Below are 19,864 nucleotides of genomic sequence, written 5' to 3'. Positions count from 1 at the left end.
GAGATACTGTCTTTCGGGACACACTCTTGAACTAGTACTTGATTGTAATGAGTAAGAGGAAACTGAGATAGTCAGAAAGGACTAAATATTGTGACTCTTCAGTTCCTTGTGCTGAAATTGATGTGAAAATAGTTCACAAGTGTACAATTTCTCACACACACACACACACACACACACACACACACACACACACACACACACACACACATACACACATGCAACTGCAACTCATACATACAACTGCAGTCGTGTGTGTGTGTGTGTGTGTGTGTGTGTGTGTGTGTGTGTGTGTGTGTGTGTGTGTGTGTCTGTTGTTGACAAAGGTCTTAATGGCCAAAAGCTTTAAATGTGAGAGTCTTTTTGTTGTGGCTATCTGCGACCTAGCATCTCCACTATACAGTGAGTAGCAACTTTCCTTCTCATAATACTGTCACAAGTGTACGGTTGGATCTCGGTGTTCAACAGGCAGCATACTTTGACAGCCAATCACATTGCCATCATCTGGCACTGAAGAATTTGCTGCTGATGGCTGAGTGCATGAGTTTCCTCTCTTTCTCCCTGTTCTTTCTGCTTGCCATTCCATCAAAGATTCATGCCCAGAAATAAAAGCCATGTGGTTTCCCGCAAACAGCTAGTTCATCAGGCGCCTGATGATGGCAATGTGGTCAGTTACTGAAATAGTGTGCACATTGGGCAACAAGAGCTAGTTGGCCATACACTTGTACACTTTTGGTCACTGAATGTGTTGTTTTGTCAGCAGGACTACATGTGCTACAATTAATGATGGTAATTTTCTGAATTAATTAGCAATGTATAACTATAGTTATCTGATAAACTTTGTAGGCAGAATTGCTTTATTTGATCTTTCAGTGCCTTCAACATATTCATTCACATTTACTTTTAGTATCTTAGACACTGTGCGTAAATATACTTGTTTAATATTTCTGCATCATATTTTAGGTGGAAAGTGCAATGATTATTACCTAAAAGGCTGTTGCCAGAAGGACTGTGCACTTTGTGACATCATTACAGTGGAGTATAATTTCTGTAAGTATTTGTTCAAATTTTTGTTTACAGATAGTCAAATTCAAATTTCCTGTTCATCATTCTAGACCCTTGAAAAATTCATTCTTTCATTCACGTGTCATGTTCTGTGAGTCCAGTCATGAAGGAGAGCCTTCAGTCTCACTGAAAGAATCTAATTGTACATTGAAAGGCAGAAGCACACATTACAAACTGGTCCTGGGAACTATACTAACAACATTTTAACAACTAATGATAGTCTACTCACATTACAATTACGGATTACTTTTTGAACGTACTGTAAACTAGTACATAAAAAGAAAGGCAGCTGCTCTGAAATAAAAAAAGGCTGGCCGCTATTCATCCTTTTACATTCCTGGGTCCAAAATATTCATAGAAAAGTAAAAAAGGAGTTGTTAATAAAGTATTCTTTTACTTTATTTATGAGTATCTGGGGATTTACAGTTATCTGTTTGATGTCTGCTAGAAACCTGTCAGACTTTTGTACCAGGATATAACATTCCATTCTGAGTTCTAAACAGTAGATGCTAATATATTTTTTTCACCTTGTCCAAAGCTGATTGTTTTCACTAAAGCTAAACCAGTGCTACATTCTTCATCATACTGATGAGGGCTTAAATCCTCAGGAAATGGAGCTGACGCTTAGGGGAAAGCCATATTCAGTGAGAAGAAGAGATGGTAACAATAAAATGATGGGAAAAAGAAATTGCAACACCAAAAAGTTATTAACATAGCATAAATTTGCATGGGTAACATATTTAGTTATTAATATTGCAAGAGCACATGTTAATGTAAATGTGAGATAAGCCACAGAAAATGTCAAATTCTGTTAGATTAATAACTGCTGTAACTGCCAGAATGTTGAATGCAAGCATGCAAAAATGCATGGATTGTGTTGTACAGGTGCTGGATGTCATTTTGTGGGATGGAGTTCCATGACTGTTGCACTTGGTCAGTCAGTACAGGGGCATTTATGCTGTTTGTGGATTATGTTGGAGTTATCATTCAATAATGTGCCATATGTGCTTGATTGGAGACAGATCTAATGATCAAGCAGGCCAAGGCAACATGTCGCACTCTGTAGAGCGTGTTGTGTTACAACAGCAGTATGGGGGCAAATGTCATCCTGTTGGAAAACACTTCTGGAATGCTGTCCATGAATGGCAGCACAGCTGGTCAGATTACCAGATTGACATATAAATTTGCAGCCATGGTGCATGGGATAACCATGAGAGTACTCCTCTTGTGACATGAAAGCACACCCCATACCTTAACTCAAAAGTATAGACCCAATGTGTCTCGCATGCAGACAGGTTCGCTGCAGGCTTTCAGCTGGCCTCCTCCTAACACAACACATGGGCATCACTGAGGCAGAATGAGCTTTAATCAGAAAACACAACAGACCTCCACCCTCCTCTCCAACGAGCTCTCACTTGACACCACTGAAGTCACAATTGGTGGTGGTTTGGGGTCAGTGAAATAAACACTACAGGGTGTCTGGCTCAGTGCTGTCCCTGTGTCCAAATATCCACAGAAAAGTATAAAAGGAGTGGTCAGTAAAGCTTACTTTTACTTTATTTAGGAGTATCTGGAGATATTCAATTATCAATTTGATATCTGCAAATAACCTTCAAAGACTTTTGGACAAGAATATAAAACTCCATTCAGAGCTCTAGACAGTAGATGCTAACATGATCTCCCACCTTGTCCAAAGCTGATAGTTTTCATCAAAGCTAAACTGATGGGGGATTAAAGTCTCAGGAAGTGGAGATGACACTGAGGGGAAGTCCATATTCAATGAGAAGAAGAAATGGAAATAATATACTGCCCATTGCTTCCACAAGACTAACAAAAAGAATTTGTGAGGAATGGGAAATGTCTGGATGCCTGGATGACTTTTCTCTATCATCAGTCTTTTGACTGATTTTATGGTGCCTGCCATGCCTTCTTATCCTATGCCAAGCTCTTCATCTCACAGTAGCACTTGCACTCAATGTACTCAATTATTTGTTGGATATATTCTAATCTCCATCTTCCCCTGCAGTTTTTAATCTCTACAGCATAGATATTCTCAGATGTCTTTATACACTTCCTTTTATTTTATTTATTTATTTACTATCCATGTCATCTTACAAATGATATTGGACTTGTCATACATAGAAATTAGCAATATAGAATATACAAAATGAAATTGTCTGCAATTGGATTTGTCATAAACAGAAATTAAAATATAGAATGTACAAAATTAAATTGTCTATAATAAATGACAGCAAACTTACAGTTTCTTTCCATATAAATGGTTTATAGTAATTTGTTTCTCAGTAACAATATAGTATAGATGGTAAAGTATAATAAAAGCTGGTTGTTGTTTTACACATGTTCCATTCCTCTCAGATTCTACACATGTTCCATTCCTCTCTGATTCTGCAGAGAACATCCTCATTCTTCATCCTCTCAGACCACTTGATTTTCAACATCCTTCTTTAATAACACATCTCAGACTCTTTGATTATCTTCTTTTTCAGTTTCCCCACATTTCATGATTAAATACCTGCCAATACTGTGCTCAAGGCATATATTCTTAATCTTCTCTTCCTCAAGTGAAGGCTTGTGTTCGGTAGTACCAGAATTGTTTTTAGCAAATAATACTCTATATGTGGTAGTCTACCTCTTTCATATTCCAGATATAATATTGGTTAATATAGAGTGATTATGGAAGACCTCAAGCTCTTAACCACTTTTGGTTTGATCTCTAAAAGGCAAAATCGATATCCAACTGTGCCTAATGATTTTTTTTTTTAAAAAAGGATGGAATTTTGCATTACCTACTTAATAGTGGTAATTCATGTCACAAATACAAATCACTATGAGTAATAATAAACATTCACCACATTGCAGTATAATGGACTGAATACTATATAGAAACTTAAAAAGGAACTGAAAGAAGGCATCTCAGCTATGAATGTGAATTATTTATCAGTTGACACATTAAGAGGTTGTCAGGAACATAAATACAATTGAAATTGTTACTAAACTCTCGGAAAATGTCCTTCCTCTGAACTGATTGACTGTCAAATAGACGCACACGCGCGCACACACACACACACACACACACACACACACACACACACACACACACACACACAAGCAGAGCTACAGAACCATTTTCAGCTACACTCTCCTGATAGTACTGTGTACGGTAGCATAGGGTGTGAGGAACAAGGAGACGGGAAGTGTGGAGGAAAACCAAGCTGATGGCTAGGAATGTGTGGCAGCAAGAGTATGGAGTAGGAACTAATGAGCCCTTCATGGCACAGTTAGGGAAGTTATCTGTGGATTGCAGTGTAGGGGAAGAGTGGGTTGGGAAGGGGGAGAGTAGGAAACAGGACAGAAGAAGAGAAATACCATCAAGAAAACAGGACTGAATGGTTAAAGGATGTGTTGTAATGATAATTCTCATTTACGTATTTCAGAGAAGTTAGTTTTAAAGGGGAGAATCCAGATGGTATGGGCTGCAAAGCATGTATTACAGCAGACCATGTACTACCACTAGATGGTCAACCTCTTCTCTGGTTCATGTTTGTCTTGTAATCTTCACGATCTGTGCTCAGGAACAAGGCTTACTATACTATTTCCACTACAGTCTCAATATCTTCTCTCATAGCCATCTCAGTTGCCTTCTTCACCTAAATATGCCCCATTACTGAACATTGACCTCCACCTTTTTACTAGCTGAACGAAACTTCCTTTCAAATAAAGCACCATCTGCCAAAAACATTACCTCTCGTCTTCCGTTGCTGTCTTCCCTTCTGTACTGTAAGACCTCTGCCATATAGACTATATTTTGTTCATCATAAGTTAAACCCTTAGTGTAAACGAATGTACACTCAGTGATTAGTTCTTAGCCATGGTGCACATCCACAAGGTTTCATAATGTCACTGGAAATAAATCTTACTTATGTGGTAGATGTTTTGTTGTTATTATATCATGAATTATACATTCAGGCATATTAAAGCATTGAGATTCTTCAGTGTTTTTGCTATCCACCATGCTACCTGTAGACAACACATATGCAGTGACAAGAGTTCCCTTGTCCGGTATGCTGAAGTTCTTTCTAAGGCCTATACAGAGAGGCACTATCCTTCAGATCTTGTCTACAAACAGATCTCCAGTGTCATATTCACACATGCACCTAATTCTTTAACTACTCACATTAACCAGCTGGAAAGGAACAAGTCTTCATTAATAAATATAACCCTGGACTGGAATGACTGTACTACATCCTTTACCATGGCTTTGACTAACTATTATTGCTCCTGGAAATGAGAAACATCCTATCTATAATCCTCCCCACCTCTCACAAAATGATATTCCACCACTTATCCAATCTCCAAACTATCCTCATCCATTTTATGCCATAATTCCTCCCACTCCCATGACATGCGGTTTTATATCCCTGTGGAAAATACAAGTACAAGAGTTATCTTATGCATCCATGCACAAATCCCATTCCAGTCCCATGACAGTCACAACCTATTCTGTCAGAGACAGGGGCACTTGTGAAAGCAGTCATGTAGTATACCAATTGGAACTTCAACACCTACATATACTGTGTTAGAACATAATGAAATATCGTAAAGAAAATAGCCTATTGACACATAACAGCATGGAATCAGAAAATATCTCACTTGTGCAATATAATTGGCTCTTTATTTACACAAAGTAAGAAGCTCTATTGACAGGGGTCTCAAGTTGATTCCATGTTTATAAATTTCCAGAAGGCTTTTGATACTGTTCCTCACAAGCAGATTCTAATCAAATTGCATTCCTATAGAGTATCATCACAGTTGTGTGACTGGATTCATAATTTCCTGTCAAAGAGGTCATAGCTCATTGTAATTATTAGGAACTCATCCAGTGAAACAGAAGTGATATCTGGAATTCCCCAAGTGAGTTCTATAGGTCTTTTGCTGTTCTTAATCCATATAAATGATTTAGGAAACAATCTGAGCAGCTCTCATACATTGTTTACAGAAGTTGTAGTCATTATTGTCTAGAAAAGTTATCAGAAGATCAAAATGAGTTGCAAAATGATTTATACTAGATATCTGTATGGTGCAAAAGTGACAATTGGTCCAAGTAATAAAAAGTGAGAAGTCCTCCATATGAGCACTAACAAAAGATCCATTAAATTTCAATTAACAATAAACCACATTAATTTAAAGGTTGTCAATTCAACAAAATAGGTGGGGATTACAATTATGAACAATGTAAATTGGAAACCTTATGTAGAATGCAGTGGAGAAGATGAACCAAAGACTGTGTTTTGTTGGCAGAATACTTATAAGACACAAGAAACCTACTAAGACAATGTCTACACTGTGCTTGTCCATCCTCTTCAAGAGTATTTATGTTTGGTCCTTACCAGAGAGGATTAACAGAGGACATCGAAAAAGTTCAAAAAATGACATCTTTTGTTTTATTGCAAAACAGGGGACAGAGTGTCACAGATATCATATGTGAGTTGGGTTGGCAATTATTAAAACAAAGGTACTTTTTTGCTGTGAGATCTTTTCACGTTGTTTCAGTCATCAATTTTCAAATGCACAAATATTTGGTTGACTCGTACCAAAATAGAGAGAAATGACCATCGTAATAAAATAAGAGAAATCAGAGCTCAAACAGAATGATTTACATGTTCATTTTTCCCACATCCTATTTGACAACAGAGTCATCAAGAAATAGTGTGAAATTGTCTCTATGAACATCTTCCCAGCACTTAAATGTGAACTCCAGAGTAGTCCTGTAAATGTAGATGCAAATACTGTAGCAAAGAACAAAGCTGACCACCTGGTGGTGGCAGAAAAACATACTACTGAATACAATAGGTTGACTTAAGTTGCTGCTTCACAAACCTTCCCATCTGGATCCTTCCACCAATCCCCCCCCCCCCCCCCCAAATCACCCTCCCCAACCCAAAACTTCCCTACACGCCCTCCTCCACACCCAACATCTGCTTCTCTGAATTACATAGATGGTGCCATATTATTATCCCTTTCCATTCCATCCTCTCCGTCCCAGCTCTCAGTCATCCCTCTCAGCCATGTTTCTCTCCACCCCTCCCTCATCTTCCTTTCTCTTCTCAAGTATTCCACTTGTAACAACCCCACACCACACTCGGGTTGCAGGGCCAAGACAATGTACTTGATTACACTGTAGCTGTGTGTGTGTGTGTGTGTAAGTTTGTAAGGATGGACAGTGTTTGAAAAAAAAACTTAACAACAATTTAAATTTATTCAATATCTCAGTTATAAGATAGTGGTTACCTTTGTCTTCCATTATTTGTAATCTACCTAAGACTTTTAAATGTCAAATTAGTTCTTTTTATGGGCTTACCTATAACTTAGCATATCCACCATGCAGTAGTTGTTAAGTTACACTGTATACCACTCAGGATTTTCCAATATATTTAATACACACCGTATAGCTCAATGTGTAATATTGTGGCTCATGATTTTCAGCCAAGCAAACAAGATTCTGATGCTGATCTTGGTCAAAAATATTGTGGATTAACTGAAGTGTTTGATTCTGCTTTGCTATCTGACATTGCAACTATCACCTTCCTACCTAATCTAGACATCAGGCATGCTACAGATCAGTATTTCACCACATCTAAGATTTTGTATTCACAACCAAACTGTCACCTTCCAATGTAATTCAGACCTTGGGCTGAGCTACATATCAGTCATGTCACCGTGATCTGTATTCCAGAAAATAATACAAACACAAAAAAATTGCTGCCAAATTAGCAAATTTTTAGCATAGGTATCATATGCATAACAAATACTACCTTGTTAACCTATAGTTTGGTGTAACTGCTAACAATGGAATTCAGTGTTACATGTTACACACAAACAAAGATCAATGTTATTTAAAAATTCATTTTGAAGACACATGGATTTGTGAACATGTTTAATTAATACCAAATTGCGTGGAGTCACTTTGCATAAATTATTTTCAGTTCTGAATTTCCATTCTCCTGTCATGCTCTAATCAAAGTTATGCATTACTGGAAATGCAGGTAATATAGATGTAATTAGCCGAACAGATATTGCTGAAACAGTGTGAGCAGTGTTCTAGAAATTATATAATAAAGCTGCCACTAACAAACATTGCCTCTTTTCATGATCTTGATTACAGCTTGCCTATGATCCATCATCCTATACTAATTTCTCAAGTGAACCAGTTTACTAGTCTTAATATCTGTTCTGTGAATAATATTCTACATTTCACTTTGACCACAGCCCAACGGTTTTTATCTCATCTGTTGTCTCGTCAGTACCATGTCTTTTTCCCTTTTTGCATATGTTAAATGGCAATACCTTTTTCCTATGACACTTTCAGGAATATATTTATTTTTAGACTCCATTACCTTCACTTCCATTACATTTGGTGCATTTGTAGAAATCCTCATTATTACTTCACTATTCATCTTTATGGTGCCATCCAACTTCTTTACTGATCAGATACCATGCCTTCAATCATCACTGTTTCACTAGTTTAATGATGTTCTCTGTTGCTTCCTATTTTTTTCTTATAGCATACATTTGGAAATATATAACTGGGACAAGGTATGAAGTTAAAATAATGTAGAACTACTTTGTTGATCCATCTTAATTTGTAGAACAGCATAAAACAAGTTGTGTGTAATAGTTACCTCATGCCTTCATTGAATTCTGTGCCTCAGGTGTCCACTCTCAGGAATTTTTTCTTAAACTCCGTATCAATGTTTGACACCAGTAGGTCCATTTTATTAACAAATCATTTATTAAGCTGTGGCATATTACTTGTGCTGTCTTCTTTACATCAACAATTTGTTAAAACCTACTGTGGCTGATGCATGCTTTAGTTGATGATGATTGCCAGGGTGAACTTGTTGTTGTTGTTGTGGTCTTCAGTCCTGAGACTGGTTTGATGCAGATCTCAATGCTAATCTATCCTGTGCAAGCTCCTTCATTTCCCAGTACCTACTGCAACCTACATCCTTCTGAATCTGCTTTGTGTATTCATCTCTTGGTCTCCCTCTACGATTTTTACCCTTCATGCTGCCTTCCAATGCTAAATTTGTGATCCCTTGATGCCTCAGGACATGTCCTACCAACCGATCACTTCTTCTAGTCAAGTAGTGCCACAAACTTCTCTTCTCCCCAATCCTATTCAATACCTCATCATTAGTTACGTGATCCACCCACCTAATCTTCAACATTCTTATGTAGCACCACATTCCAAAAGGTTCTATTCTCTTCTTGTCCAAACTATTTAACTTCCATACATGGCTACACTCCACACAAATACTTTCAGAAACGTCTTCCTGAAACTTAAATCTATACTCAATGTTAACAAATTTCTCTTCTTCAGAAACAGTGTCCTTGCCATTGACAGTCTACATTTTATATCCTCTTTACTTCGACCATCATCAGTTATTTTGCTCCCCAAATAGCAAAACTCCTTTACTACTTTAAGTGTCTCATTTCCTAATCTAATACCATCAGCATCACCAGACTTAATTAGACTACATTCCATTATCTTCGTTTTACTTTTGTTGATGTACATCTTATATCCCCCTTTCAAGACACTGTCCATTCCGTTCAACTGCTCTTCCAAGTCCTTTGCTGTCTCTGACAGAATTACAATGTCATCGGCGAACCTCAAAGTTTTTATTTCTTCTCCCTGGATTTTTTTTTCTCCCCCCCTTGCTCAATATACAGATTGAATAACATCGGGGACAGGCTACAATCCTGTCTCACTCCCTTCCCAACTGCTGTTTCCCTTTCATGCCCCTCGACTCTTATAACTGCCATCTGGTTTCTCTACAAATTGTAAATAGCCTTTCTTTCCCTGTATTTTACCCCGGTCACCTTTAGAATTTGAAAGATAGTATTCCAGTCAGCATTTTTGAAAGCTTTCTCTAAGTCTACAAATGCTAGAAACATAGGTTTGCCTTTCCCTAATCTTTCTTCTAAGATAAGTCGTAAGGTCAGTATTGCCTCGCGTGTTCCAACATTTCTACGGAATCCAAACTGATCTTCCCCGAGGTCGGCTTCTACCAGTTTTTCCATTCGTCTGTAAAGAATTCGCGTTATTATTTTGCAGCTGTGACTTATTAAACTGATAGTTCAGTAATTTTCACATCTTTCAACACCTGCTTTCTTTGGGATTGGAATTATTACATTCTTCTTGAAGTCTGAGGGTATTTCGCCTGTCTCGTACATCTTGCTCACCAGGTGGTAGAGTTTTGTTATGACTGGCTCTGCCAAGGCCGTCAGTAGTATAAGCCTCTACATCCTTACATTTGTCCTCCAGCCATGCCTGCTTAGCCATTTTGCACTTCCTGTCGATCTCATTTTTGAGACGTTTGTATTCCTTTTTGCCTGCTTCACTTACTGAATTTTTGTGTTTTCTCCTTTCATCAATTAAATTTAGTATCTCTTCGGTTACCCAAGTATTTCTAATAGCCCTCATCTTTTTACCTACTTGATTCTCTGCTGCCTTCACAACTTCATCCCTCAGAGCTACCCTTTCGTCTTCTACTGTATTTCTTTCCCCCATTCCTGTCAATTGCTCCCTTATGCTGTCCCTGAAACTCCGTACAACCTCTGGTTTAGTCAGCTTATCCAGGTCCCATCTCCTTAAATTCCCACCTTTTTGCAATTTCTTCAGTTTTAATCTACAGTTCATAACCAATATATTGTGATCAGAGTCCACATCTGCCCCTGGAAATGTCCTACAATTTAAAACCTGGTTCCTAAATCTCTGTCTTACCATTATATAATCTATCTGATACCTTTTAGTATCTCCAGGATTCTTCCATGTATACAATCTTCTTTTATGATTCTTGAACCAAGTGTTAGCTTGTGTGAACTTAAGAACACTTTATTCATAGCACAAGTTCATGCTAAATTTGGTTCAACAAACAACTTAAAGATTTCGTTCGGCAAACAACTGAAAGATCATTCATAAGCACATAAGAAAACAGAAACAAAGTCCACTGGTTTGATACAAATTCCATAGTGAACCATCATCCCATGTGGCTGTAGGAGTGATGTCTGTAGTGTCACACTGTGTGGCATACTGTGAAGCAGTGTGGAGAAGGTATACTGTAGGACAGGGCATCCGGGTTGGTTTTGGCAGGTTCCATTTTATGGGTCACAAGACGTGGCCAGCTCTTGATCCGGAACTGAGTGAGCAATTGAATGCTGCTGCTGGAAGTTGTGCTCCACCTTAAGTATCCAGCAGGCAGAAGTATGTTTACATCAACGTGATGTGCAGATAGAACTATCAGTTCCACAACATGCGATGCCCTTGTGGTATTTGTAATGAAGGAGACACCTGCGAGCCGAGGATAGGCAAGCCGCAAGGTGAAGATAATGTGCTGGAAGTGTGACATAGTTGGTGTTCAGCTGATATTCAGTACCAGGCTATATAATCTTACTTCCTAGCTAGGTGAGTTACTACTGCATCATTTTCCATTTTGATGTTATGCAAGTTGTTCCTCTCCTTTCTTCTATCCAGCATCACATACATATCTTTCATTTAACTTCAATTCACATTCTGCAAAAAGTATACTGCTCATTCCATTCAGCAGGCCTCCTAAGTCTTTCTTACTGTTGGACAAAATGGCTATGTCAGTTTCAAATGTTAGTATTGATATCTTTCCTCTTTGCACTTTTATTTCTACTTTTTTCCCCAAATCCTACATTGCTCCTCTAATGTGCAAGTTAGGCAGCAGTAATGATAAGTTGCAAGCTTCACTCACCATTCTTAACACATAGATCATCTCTCGTGTACTTTGGTAGTTGATATTTATCTGTCATCAGTGGCATGTTATGTTCTTTGGCTTTCAATCCTGTTAATAAAGCAGCTTCATTTGTTTATTGTGAATATGCATATTCATATGCATAATGTACTTGTTGATTGGATTATTAGAATATCAGAAGAATGGAATTGGTTATCAGTGCCCTTTGTTGTTCTTATAGAATTTATAGTGAGGAACTTGGTCAGCCAGATTCTCCACTTCAATTAATATCAGTGATTCCCAAATTAACAGCAGATAAAATATACATATTTAAAGCCATGGTGTGTGTCCTGTCACAGAGTAACTGAACTGCTGCTCAGCTTTTTTACATGGATATAATGAGTACTTATTTTCCTGTTGTGTGGATGATCAGAGCATAGTAATTGTAACTACAGTGTTTCATAGCATATATACTAATGCAATAAAGTTAATGGCAGTCGCTTGCATTTCTCGAGTATTATAGAGCAGACACTTGCTGAAAGAGTACTATGCGATTTGCAGAACAGTTTGTTAGCATTATATATGGACTTTCAACCATATATATTCTACAAAGTAGGTGTTTTCTTTTTCTTTGTAGCTCAAACATTATTTGTATTAATTGTTTTATTTCAGACTTCATCATTGATACCTTCCTCCAGGCAGCCCTGTAGTTTCAACCTGGTGAATGTTGTAGAAGATGAGTGAGGTTAAATTTAAAGATCAGATTCTGGAAGCTATTGGAACACTTAGGCGTCGAAAAGCTCGTCCAGACAAGGATAGAATTGGGAGGTACTTGTTTCGTCACTGTGGCATTCCTTGTAGAGAGACATATGAAGCATTAGAACAACTTGTGAAACAACGCCTGGTAATTCCAGTGGAATACAAAGGTGCAACTAGTTATAGAGATCCACAGCGTTGGTCAAAATTTCAGTGGTACAGGAGTGCTGTTGTGCTAAAAGGAGTAGAGGACAAAAAAGTTTTTATTACAAAATTACATCATACTATTCTAGATGTTTTTGATGAGCTCTTATTAAATCAACCTGAATATTTTGATTATGGTATTCCGGAGGAGGAGTTTAGGAAATATGTAAATAATTTTAAAGATGTGAGAAGAATGTTTGGGGTAGATACCTTGTTAAGAAATGGTATTGAATCAGGATTATTAATGAAACTTCAAAGCGGTAACTACTCTTTAGCACTTGATAATGTGTCTGCTATTACAGATCCTCCTGTGGCATCTGAAAAAGAAGATAAGACACCTGAAAAACATAGTGAATCTGTGTCCCAAGATATTTTTAAGCCAAGTTGCAGCAATTACAAAGAAAATGCACCAAGACCTACTACAGTGTTAGAACCAAGAATTATTGTAGAAGAAAAGAGCACATCACATTCAAAAACATCTTCAGGAAATAATGAACAAAAGTTATTTTCTGATCTAGACATAAGTGTAGCATCAAGGCGTGAGCCCAGGATAAGAAAAATTAAGAAGGTATTCGATCCTTCTGTTATAAGTTCACCAGCCACTAAAAATACTCATTTGTCTGCAGGTAACACCTCCAGTGCAGGTAATACAGTAGTGAAATTGTTGTGTGTCTTATGTAGTTGTGATACATTGGAAAAACTTATCAAATGCTGTGTCTGTTCAAAGTATTTTCACCGTTCTTGTGTTTTGGCAAAGTATGGTTTGAATGTCATGGTGTCTTATTGGACATGTTTATTCTGCAGAAGTTGTGCAGTTTGTTTTGAGGCAGTTGATAGTTCAAAAATGCTAACCTGTACAAAATGTAATAAAGTGTTCCATAATACCTGTCAGATTCCAAAGCTAACAGAGAAACTATCTAACAAAACTTGGGTATGTTCATGTTGTCGAGAGGAAGGAGGACCTCAGCCATTAAGTTCCACAACCTCAAAAAAGAATACAATAGGTTTTGCATCAGAGGGGACTCCTGTTAACAGTGTTAATAATTTTTCAGAACAAAAATCGCCTTTTGTGAATACCTTAAAACAAAATGCACCTTCAGACAGGTCCTCCGAACAAAACACACCATCCAAACAGGGTTGTACTCAAAAATCGTCTTTTAAAGGGGTGCCAACTCAGAAGATACTTCCCAGAACACCGTCAGGTCAGAAAACCTCTAAATTATCTATAGATCAAAAAGTAGCACTGGAGAAAAGTCTAGAACAGAAAACAACTGTTATTAAGGCATCTGATCAAAAGAGACCTTTGAAGAAAGTATCTGAGCAGCATACTGCTCCAGATTCTACTGGTGTTTCTGTTTTTCAAAATGAAATGTGTAAAATTATGATTCATGAGAATATACCAGATGTTTCAAGGTGGACAGTAAGACGTATTTACAATTACTTTGTTAAAAAAGGATTTGCAGCTCAGGCTTGTGTTTTTAGGGAGAATGGAATTGATGGCCCTACAGTGTTGATGCTAACACGTACTGATGTCTTATACAATTTACAAATGAAATTAGGCCCAGCCTTGAAAATATATCACCAAGTTCGTATATTACAGGCCAAAGCTGCTGGCAAATCATTCATATATTATGAATAATAAATTTGTATACGTGATGTTACTTGCAGAAAGTAACCACCTCTGTAAAATAAAAGTGGTGTTATTTACATTTGTGCATTAGGATTCTTTTGTAAACCTTGCATCCATATCCTATACTTTTATTTTCCCTAGAAGCACTATTTCAATCGTTTTCCACTTTTTTTATTGGGTGACTCTAGTTACAACAACTCAAGTCATTTTATGTGAAAAGTGCTACTGATACATGCAAGCAAAGGCCTATTATGTTTTTGTTTCAGATTATAAAGGGAATTGCTTGGTCAGTTATTACTGTGTCATTTCAGGCGATGTTTACAGTGCTGCAAGGGCAGGTGTATTTTATTTGCTTGTATGTACATCTATGTATTTACTATAATGAACGCCTTGAGATATTGTAAGACAAGCTATGAAAATAAAAGCAACAGCCTCTCCTCACTACATACACTCCTGGAAATGGAAAAAAGAACACATTGACACCGGTGTGTCAGACCCACCATACTTGCTCCGGACACTGCGAGAGGGCTGTACAAGCAATGATCACACGCACGGCACAGCGGACACACCAGGAACCGCGGTGTTGGCCGTGGAATGGCGCTAGCTGTGCAGCATTTGTGCACCGCCGCCGTCAGTGTCAGCCAGTTTGCTATGGCATACGGAGCTAGATCGCAGTCTTTAACACTGGTAGCATGCCACGACAGCGTGGACGTGAACCGTATGTGCAGTTGACGGACTTTGAGCGAGGGCGTATAGTGGGCATGGGGGAGGCCGGGTGGACGTACCGCCGAATTGCTCAACACGTGGGGCGTGAGGTCTCCACAGCACAACGATGTTGTCGGCAGTGGTCGGCGGAAGGTGCACATGCCCGTCGACCTGGGACCGGACCGCAGCGACGCACGGATGCATGCCAAGACCGTAGGATCCTACGGAGTGCCGTAGGGGACCGCACCGCCACTTCCCAGCAAATTAGGGACACTGTTGCTCCTGGGGTATCAGCGAGGACCATTCTCAACCGTCTACATGAAGCTGGGCTACGGTCCTGCACACCGTTAGGCCGTCTTCCGCTCACGCCCCAACATCGTGCAGCCCGCCTCCAGTGGTGTCGCGACAGGCGTGAATGGAGGGACGAATGGAGACGTGTCGTCTTCAGCGATGAGAGTCGCTTCTGCCTTGGTGCCATTGATGGTCATATGCGTGTTTGGCGCCGTGCAGGTGGGCGCCACAATCAGGACTGCATACGACTGAGGCACATAGGGCCAACACCTGGCATCATGGTGTGGGGAGCGATCTCCTACACTGGCCGTACACCTCTGGTGATCGTCAAGGGGACACTGAATAGTGCACGGTACATCCAAACCGTCATCGAACCCATCATTCTACCATTCCTAGACCGGCAAGGGAACTTGCTGTTCCAACAGGACAATGCACGTCCGCATGTATCTCGTGCCACCCAACGTGCTCTAGAAGGTGTAAGTCAACTACCCTGGCCAGCAAGATCTCCGGATCTGTCCCCCATTGAGCATGTTTGGGACTGGATGAAGCGTCGTCTCACGCGGTCTGCACGTCCAGCACGAACGCTGGTCCAACTGAGGCGCCGGGTGGAAATGGCATGGCAAGCCGTTCCACAGGACTACATCCAGCATCTCTACGATCGTCTCCATGGGAGAATAGCAGCCTGCATTGCTGCGAAAGGTGGATATACACTGTACTAGTGCCGACATTGTGCATGCTCTGTTGCCTGTGTCTATGTGCCTGTGGTTCTGTCAGTGTGATCATGTGATGTATCTGACCCCAGGAATGTGTCAATAAAGTTTCCCCTTCCTGGGACAATGAATTCACGGTGTTCTTATTTCAATTTCCAGGAGTGTATATAAGATTAATAGAAGACAATATGAAATACAGTATGATGGCTTACTTATATATAAAATTGACCAAGGAAACTAAGGTATTAATTCGAAAAAAAATCTTTTGTATATGGCATTAATACTGGTGTCATTTTGAAGGTTAGTGTACAGAGATGTCAGGAGTAATTTAAATAGTGACATACACATTAACTTGGAAGTGGATTAACTACCAAATGATTTCATCATAATGTTCATTGTTTCAATGTTATTTTTTTATGTCATCTATGAACCAGTCATAGCAGAAGTCAAGAAAGCCTCAACTTCATCAGACGTAAAAAGTGGGTTCATATTAATACAGTTGTTAAGTAATTAAACTGAGATGATGATTTCAAAGCATTTGTGTGCCATTAAAAAAACTTCAGTCAAGATGTATATAAACTAATAACAGTGCCATGATGCTGTGCACTGAATCTACAAGATTAGAAAATAGTTTAAGGCGTTTGGATCATAATATGATATTTCAACTCAAGGTTATGATAGTGTGTAGACAATTAAACTTAGTGTGGATGTGGGAGGGAGTGGTGGCAGGTGCATGGATTAGGGATGTGGTACAATAATGAAAGTGACATAGAGGAATTGATTAGGAGAAAGTGAACAAGACTGAGGAAGGAGAAACTGTTGGGTAGATGGTGCGGGTACAGTGGGTTAATGGAGGTTGAATTCAGGAGGAAAGTTACAGGAGTGAAGGATGTATTGTAAGAATAACTCCCATCATTGTAGTTCAGAACAGCTGGTGGTGGAGGGAAGGATCTAGATTGTCTGAGTTGTGAAGTAGCCTTTGGATTCAAGGATATTGTGCTCAGGTGCATATTGTGCCACTGGATGATCAATTTTGTTCTTTGCCAAAGCTTGGTGGTGGACATCCATTGTAGTGGACAGCTGATTGATTGTCATATATACATAACAAGCTGTGCAGTGATCACAACAGGGTTGGTATATAAATGGAAGCTTCCACATGTGCCCATGCCTCTGATGGGATGAGCTAAGCCTTTGACAGGACTGTAATAGGAAGTGCTGGGGGAGAGGATGCGGAAAATCTTCCTCCTGGATCTTCGACGGCAGTATGACCCCTGTGGCAAGGTCTTGGGAGTGGGAGTGGGAGTTGGAGTGGCATAGAGGTGGATGAGAATGTTATGTAGGTTTGGTAGATGATTGAATGCCACTTTAGGAGGAATGGGATCATGGGTAGTCATCCCTCATTTCTGGGCATGATCTTAGATAAGCTAAGCCCTGGCGAAGAATGTGATTTGGCTGTTCCAGTCCATAGTGACACTGGATGGTGGGCGTGCACTCAGTTGTACCTGATTGTTGGGGATGGTGGGAGGATTGGGGGTGTGTGAGGATGTGGCAGGGGCAATATATTTGTGGACTACGTTTACGGATAATGCCTGTCTGTGAAATTCTTGTCACAGCAGACAACCCATCCATGGGTGGCTAGGATGTATGGGAGCAAGCTTTTGATGTGGAAGGGATGACAGATGTCAAAAAGGAGGTACTGTTGGTTTTTAGAGGGTTTAGTTTAGTCAGAGGTGTGGACGGAGCCATCAGAGGTCAATGTCCAGGAAAGTGGTACTTTGGGTTCAGGGGGACCTGGTAAAGTGGCTTGGAGGGAAGGTGTTGGGGTTGTGGAGGAATGAGGTTAGGGTGTCTAGGCCCTGAGTCCATATCATCATGACTGAACCTGACCCAGACAAGAGATTTGGGGTTTGGAAGGCAAGTAGGAAGGTTTCCTCTAGATGCCTCAAAAAGGTTGACATAGGAGGGTGCCATGCAGGTGTTTATGGCTGTGCTGCAGATTTGTTTAAATATCTTCCCACAGAGGAGAAATAATTGCATATGAGGATATATTCGATAAGGTGTAAGAGGAATAAGGTAGTGCATTTGGAATGTGAAGGCGTTGGTAGAGGTAGTGTTCAATTGTGTCAAGGCCATGAGCATGAGGGATGTTGGTGTAAAGGAGGTGCCATCAACATTGATGAGTATGGATCCAGGAGGCAAGGGTATATGCTTGGTGAAGGAAGTGATTAGTATCTTTGATGTGAGAGGCCAGGCTCTGGGCAGTTTGTTCGAGGTGTTGATCAACTAGATCAGAAATTCTTTTAGTTGGAGCACAATAACCAGCTATGCTGGGGTGTCCAGATTTTTTGGATTGAGTAGGGAGATGTGCTCAGTGAAGAGATTTTGGAATGGGCTATGGAATTGATGTTATTTTGGACTTTTGGTATGTGATGACTACGGCAGAGTTTGTAGGTGCATGAGTCAGACATGTGGCAGAAGCCTTCATCCAGGATCTATTTTGCGATTGTGAATGACTGTCCTTTCTTCCTTTGAGAGGTTATAGTTCTTAGGAAGGACTCAGGATTTATTGGTGAGGCCAAGTTGGAGATGAGGAATTCCTGGAGGTATACTGGAGGTAGTTAGGTGGGAGGGGCAAGCATCACAGTTGGATGGGGTGGTATGGGCTGGTAGAGGCAAAGTTCATTGTTGGGATTAGATTGGTTTTGGTTGGTGGGATTGGGAGGAAAGATGTGTTTCCACTGCAGGGATCTGAAGATGAAGGGTAGGTCTTTGATGAGTTCAGAATACTTGGAAGACGAGATAGAACTGAAACTTCTGTAGGATTGATGGTTCTGGTCAGAAGGGTAACAACTGTATTTTGGGCTGGCTTGAATCCTGAATTTCATTGAGTGTTGGAAGGGCATTTTGGAGGATGTGGAAAATGTAAAAACGTGAGCTATACAGGCTCTGATGAGGGGTTGGTGAGGATATTCACTATCGATAGGACAGGTGTTCATGGGTGGTGATGTTCCAAGGTGTCAGTAGGATGTCAACAGGTTGGACAATTTATGGATGCTCTTCCAGGTGTTGGAGGGCATTTTGGAGCTATGGTATATATAGTTAGAACTGTACAGTAAGAATATCCTTTGGAGGGAGCGGATAGCCTTCACAGACAGGCACTACTCCCCAAGCCTAGTCCACAAACAGATTTCCCTTGTCATATCATCGCACAATCCTCCAACCATCCCGAGAATCAGCTGCAATGGAGCATCCTTCTTCATCACTCCGTATGACCCTTGACTGGAACAACTGAACCATATCCTTTTCCAGGGCTTTGATGATCTATTACCATGCCTGGAAATGAGGGACATTGTACCCAAGATCCTTCCTAGTAATCCTAAAGTGATGGCCCACAGCCCCCGCCCCCCTCAACCTATACAACATCCTATTTAATTCCTAGGCCACTCCCATTTGCATTTCCTTGCCCCAGAGGTCATATCCCTGTGGAAGATCCAGTGTAAGACCTGTCCAGTCCACCCACCCAACACTTCCCACTCCAGTTCTCTCACAGGCAGAGGCAGGTGCAGTATCATCAATGACCATTCCATGGCACATTTTGCAGACAGCATTCAGCTCACACCCAATAGGTGGCAGTACCACCACTGCTTAACAGCACATGACCACCTCTAAGCTGCTTCCATGGTAACCCCAACAATGCTGGCCATTGTACATATGGAAAACACCAACCT

General features: G+C 40.0%; 1 protein-coding gene across 1 annotated transcript in view; it reads left to right on the top strand.

Annotated features, from left to right (window-relative positions):
- Nucleotides 1-14,471, top strand: part of LOC126355353 (uncharacterized) — a 33,146-nt gene extending 18,675 nt beyond the window's left edge. Inside the window, exons 3-4 of the mRNA XM_050005648.1 lie at nucleotides 961-1,047; nucleotides 12,513-14,471. Of these exons, the coding sequence (XP_049861605.1) occupies nucleotides 12,577-14,439 (1,863 nt within the window). The 5' untranslated portion in view covers nucleotides 961-1,047; nucleotides 12,513-12,576 and the 3' untranslated portion in view covers nucleotides 14,440-14,471. The remainder of the gene's footprint in view (nucleotides 1-960; nucleotides 1,048-12,512) is intronic.
- Nucleotides 14,472-19,864: the final 5,393 nt, after the last annotated feature.

The sequence above is a fragment of the Schistocerca gregaria genome, chromosome 3, assembly GCF_023897955.1.
Source record: "Schistocerca gregaria isolate iqSchGreg1 chromosome 3, iqSchGreg1.2, whole genome shotgun sequence".
NCBI classification, from domain to species: Eukaryota; Metazoa; Arthropoda; class Insecta; order Orthoptera; family Acrididae; genus Schistocerca; species Schistocerca gregaria.
This window is presented reverse-complemented; position numbering and strand designations above follow the sequence as displayed.